The sequence below is a fragment of the Pteropus vampyrus genome, unplaced genomic scaffold, assembly GCF_000151845.1.
Source record: "Pteropus vampyrus isolate Shadow unplaced genomic scaffold, Pvam_2.0 Scaffold17, whole genome shotgun sequence".
NCBI classification, from domain to species: Eukaryota; Metazoa; Chordata; class Mammalia; order Chiroptera; family Pteropodidae; genus Pteropus; species Pteropus vampyrus.
Genome location: NW_011888798.1, coordinates 11,727,010 through 11,732,316, shown reverse-complemented (window position 1 = coordinate 11,732,316; position 5,307 = coordinate 11,727,010). Strand labels below are relative to the sequence as shown.

Here is a 5,307-nt window from a genome sequence, read left to right as displayed (position 1 = left end):
TCCACAATTACACTGACTTCTGATGCAGCCTTATTAAGTCTTATAACGTAGACTGTCATCTATATGCTGATGACTCTCAAATCCATATCTCTAGCTCTGACCTTGGCCTTGGATATCCAACTGCCTATAGAACATCATCACCTGAATGTTTAATAGGCATTTCAAATTAACATGGACAAAAAAGTCCTGATGTTTATATATTTCTTTCCCTAAGTCACCTCTCTTCTAAGCCTTTCCTCCCTCAAAAATTTAGTACAACCCCCTACTCAGTTACTAAGATCAAAAAAGCAAAAATCACCCTTGATTTCTCACTTTATCTTATATTTCACATCCAATTTATCATTAATTCCAGTCGATTTTACTTCTAAAATATATTTTTACTTGACCACTTCCTACCAGCATAGCATAGTAGAACCATACAATTGGAGTTCAAATTCTGACTCTCATTCTTACTGATTATGTGCCCTGGGCAAGTTATCCAAACTTTCTGGAGCTCAATTTCTTCGTCATTAAAATGAGTTTGATAACAATCACATCTATCTCATCCCACAGGGTTGTTAGGAAGATTAAAATAGTGTGTGTGTGTGTGTGTGTGTGTGTGTGTGTGTGTGTGTGTGTAAATAAATAAATTGGAAAAGTGCTTAGTGCATATCAAGCCATATATAAGGGCTTGCCAACACATTCATCATTATTCCTCACCAGTCCAATGATATTATTATATGGTTTTATTAGTATTCTCTATTATTCCTAGGTATCCACCCTAGACCAAAACACTGATACCTTTCATCTGGAATCTAAACAACCTCATATCTATCTGGTCATCCTACCTCTACTTCTGTTTTGCTATTAGCCCATAAAGCAGCAAGAATTGTTTTTCTAAAGCACAAGTCAGATCATGTTACTTGCCTAGTTAAAAATCTCTAAGGATTCCCTTCACATTTATAATTATATCCAAAGTATTTACTAAGACTGTGGCCTGTAGGGCTTCACAGGGTCTGTCCCCCGTCTACCTCTCTCAACTCATCTTCTTCTAGTTTCTTAATCTTATACCTCTGTTGCAAGACAAAATTCTTACTTCTGTTTCTCTAACTTGCCAAGCTTTCTACCATCTCTGGGCTTCCACGTGTGCAGTTTCTTCTTGTTCTTCTTTCAGATCTGCACTCAACTATCTCCTTTATCTTATTTATTTTGTATCTAAATGGCCCAGTTGCCATTGTAAGTAAATACCTGTCCCATTTCCATTCCCACTCTCTATTACTATATCACCTAATTTTTCTTATTTGGAGGCACTTATTTGTTTATTTATTTGTTTCTTTGCTTCTTTATTATTTTATTTAAATATGTTCTTTTTTGTTTCTGTTCACTGAGGTTGGGGAACCATGAAAATTGATCTAGTCCTGCTGTCTAGAACAGCATTTAGCCTATAAAAGATATCCAATAAATATCTATTAACTGCAATCTCAACATATAATTGTAATGCGTAGCCAGGTTTGATAATTACTATTCTAATCTATCCCATCTTAGACAGGAATCACTGATTAACAAAAATGATCATGCTTAGCACTTTAATTGTCATACTTTCATGGCAAGATATAACTGAGTAGAAAAAGCTCTTGCTCGCTTTTTACATATTTAATTGCCATATTTTTCTGCACAAAAAAGTTTTTACTATAAGACACCAAGTTCTTCTGATCTTGAGGTTATAGCTAAGGCATCGGCATTTATGTAGAGGCTAGAACTCCCTGGTGGTCTCAGGCCTGTTCTCCCCTTGGCTAGAGCCTTGGAATCAGAGATACTGTGAGAGTTAAGGGTGAGCTAAGTGGATATCATCTTCATTTTTAGTCAGGTAGGAAGTTGGTCAATAAGTGGGGAGAAAGCGCCAATGGGGATGTAGAGAGGAAGGCGCAGAAACAAGCAAATCATGTGCTTCAAGGCATGTGCCATGAACAAAACCAGGGCCTGAGACCAAATCTAGGAGTAGAGAACAGGAAACACACAGGTCAAGTCAATGAATCATGGAGGGTGAGCCTGGGAAGATTCCTTGAATCAGTGGTATGGGATGAGGTAGAGAGAGGAGGAGTCCTTTGATAGAAGGAGGCTATGACATGTAGAAAATGATGATCTTTATTCTGAGTAAGCAGTCTCTGAAATAGCAACCTTTAAAATCTAAACTTAAAAAACATAGAAAACACCACACCTAAATGTTGGGACTTAATGGCACTTAGAGAGATCATCTATTGCATACAACTAATACTGGATGCAAGAATTGTTGACTAAAGTATAAAGACCTCTGTAAAAGAAAAAAAAATACTGTTTTTCTTTTACTCAGTAAGAGTTTAAGAAACATTCACCACCAAAGATATTTCTAAAATACCTCTTGGCTTGATTAAATAAAATATCCTTCACAAAGTTGTCTCAGTAACAAGTAGGTGAACTAAGAGCAATTTTCATTGTAATCATAAATAAAACTAACAATTCAGTACATAGTTCTAGGGAAGTAAGATATTGTATTATCTACTCATTCTTATTGTTAAATCCAGTTAATTTAACCTCTAGACAAAGCTTTCAATTTCCTCAAACTCTTAGAAACCTCAGTGTCCCTTGAGAAAGCCTTCCCACGTTTGACAGTGATTCTCTTAAAATAACAAAAGTATGAGAACCTTTTGGGAGAAAGGGATGACTTCTGGCCATTTTCCCAAAAGGAGAGCTGCAAGAAGCTTCCTAAGTTGACCTCTCTTCTGCCTATTCGTGACACCATTTGCTTAATCTGCCGACCTTTAGTCACTCTAGTGTGCAGTAGCTGAATTTTTTCATTCATAGTTCTTATGTTGATCACTGTATCCAGATAAACAGGAAAAAATTATTTAAAGGAAGGCAGGAGACTTGGAGCAAGTTCTAGAGGAGACCATGGTACAAATATTAACTCATTTAATCCTCATTACTTCCCTGTTTGGTAAATTACCATTATTATCCCCATTTTTGCAGCTGAAGAAACAGAGGCACGTAGAGCTTAATTAACTCACCCAAGGTTTCAACTTAGAAAGTAATAGAACTGGGATTTAAACCAAACCCTGGGGATCTGGCTTCAAAGTCCATAATCTTAACAACTTTGTTTTACTATAGTTCAGGAAATTAGAATAAAAGGGCATGCACACTATAGACCATGTGGTGGATTCCTCCAGGAGTGGAGGAATCGGGCAGAGAAAATAAGTCATTGCTGGGTCTTGTTTCTTCACATTACTGAAGTTTTCAGGATTCTGTAGACTCTATAGGAGGACTATATTTTTCAAGGTTCTGAAGGCCCCTTGTACCTAGTTTAAGAAGAGATGGACTACCCATAGTCCTTGCTTAAAAGTAATTACTTCTCAGTTTTATATGCTAACAGAAAACTTAAAGAAGATAAGCCAACTCATAGAAAAAGGCATCTTTGCTGAATCGTTCAGCATGTGAACTCTCAATTAAGAACCAAAAACTGGAATGTTCTTCAAAAACTGCTACAAACATTCAGGAATTAACACTTGGACTGATGTCAAATGCCATTAAGTAATAGACCAGTGGTTTCAAACTGTGTTTTGAAGAACTGTCGTGGTTCAAAAACCTCCCTCAAGCACTGAGTTAAGCTTCACCTCTACTTTAATGTTTTACACATTGAACTTCTACACAGACTTTTTTTTGAAATAATGATTCTAATCCTTAAAATTTAATCTTTTTATAATCATTATTACATAGTATTGAATATTTTATTAATTCACTGATTCATTCATTACATTAGGTATTGGGAAAACAAAGTAAAATATCAAATAGCCCTTTCCTTCAAGGGGCTTGCAATTTTATGGGAACTGGTCCAGTTTGAGGGCTCAACTGAATTTAAAATGAATTATTGTCCTACGTACTCTTTTTAAGACAATGCAATTATAGTCACTAGGTCAAGACTCTTTGAGCATTACAAGTGATGAGCAAAAGCTTGTCATAAACAAAGTAATCAAAATGGGAGAGACTAGATGCTATTAGTCTGCAGGAACTGAGAGAACTGAGAAAGGAGGATTTATACTTACTCAAAACCAATGCTAATGAAAGAAGCAGAGCACTGTTCTTTTTCTTTAAATGTGTAAAAATTGTTTCATTTCTTACCTCTAGAGCTTTCAATCTTTCTAACAGCAATTTGGTCTTTTCTTTCCCCTCATCTGCACTGCTGCTTTCGCTTCTTGAATCTTCATCTACTACCATGTGAAGATCTTCCAAAGCTTCCTTGTGTTTTCTCTCATCCTCTGACAGTTTTTCCTGAAGCAAGAAAGAATTATTGTTTTCAATAATCTCCACTGAAAAACGAGCAAGAGTTTATGGCTGAAAAGTTTGGAATCTCCCTATTGCTTTTGCATTCTTTCCAGGGCTGAGGTAGAGAATTTCCTAAAACAAATTCTGAGTGGTGCTTATATTAGTAAACACAGTAGATATTTTAAAATAAATCCTGGCAGGACAAAGCCATTGGGTCACCATCTTCAAATGCACACATCCTCTGTCAGTTGGAGAAGTGACCTAGCCAACAAAGCCTTTGATGGCATCACGCGGTTAATCTATTTTTATCAGCACCATGGAATTCAGCTGTGCTCTAAATGGGGGAAAAATGAATCAATCTTCATACCTTGATTAGCAAACAGTTTAGCTCGTCACAAACGGATCATTAAAATAACTGGACTTAAAGTCATTTAATTAATTTAAGGAAAATATTTAAGAAATATTGAAATGATAGTAAATTCGATATAAATTCTTAGAATTCAGAATTCTAAGCTAAAACCAATTAGTTCTTCTGGCTCAGTAATGACACAGCTCTTAAGGACCTCTCAGTCCCTTTTCTAATACCACAAAATTTGTAGTATAGCCTTGAGTCAGACATACAACATTATCTTGTCCTGCCTCCTTGTTGGAAGCACCTCACTCAACCTTGTCTCTGGCAGCTCTTTTAGAAGTTGAGAAGTGTTCATTTGAGCCTCATGACTGGCTCTTGTTTTCAAGAGAAAAAAAAAAAGAAATGTCAAGAGATTATCATAGGAAGAAAATCTCATCCATTTTGTGCATGTAGCAAGACCCTCATGCTACAGAACCAGGTGACATCGCTCCATCACCCTATTTAATTCTAACTACAACGCTGCAAAAATCAGTGCCTTCTCGCACGTAGGAACACCAGACAGCACTTCAGCACTATGTTTGGAGGCCATTTTAAACAGTAAACAAAAAGCATAAAACGTGAAAAATGGGGCACTAAATACAGCACAAAAAAGACTTTTTTTTTTTTTTTTTTTTTTTTTA

The 5,307-nt window shown here is 36.1% G+C and overlaps 1 protein-coding gene across 2 annotated transcripts in view; it reads right to left on the bottom strand.

The window, feature by feature from the left end:
• NCKAP5 (NCK associated protein 5) overlaps window positions 1-5,307 on the bottom strand; it is a 720,600-nt gene that overhangs the window by 307,330 nt on the left and 407,963 nt on the right. For both annotated transcript variants that reach the window (XM_023527517.1, XM_023527518.1), the window contains one exon: window positions 4,132-4,281. In XM_023527517.1, coding sequence (XP_023383285.1) covers window positions 4,132-4,281 — 150 coding nt within the window. The remainder of the gene's footprint in view (window positions 1-4,131; window positions 4,282-5,307) is intronic.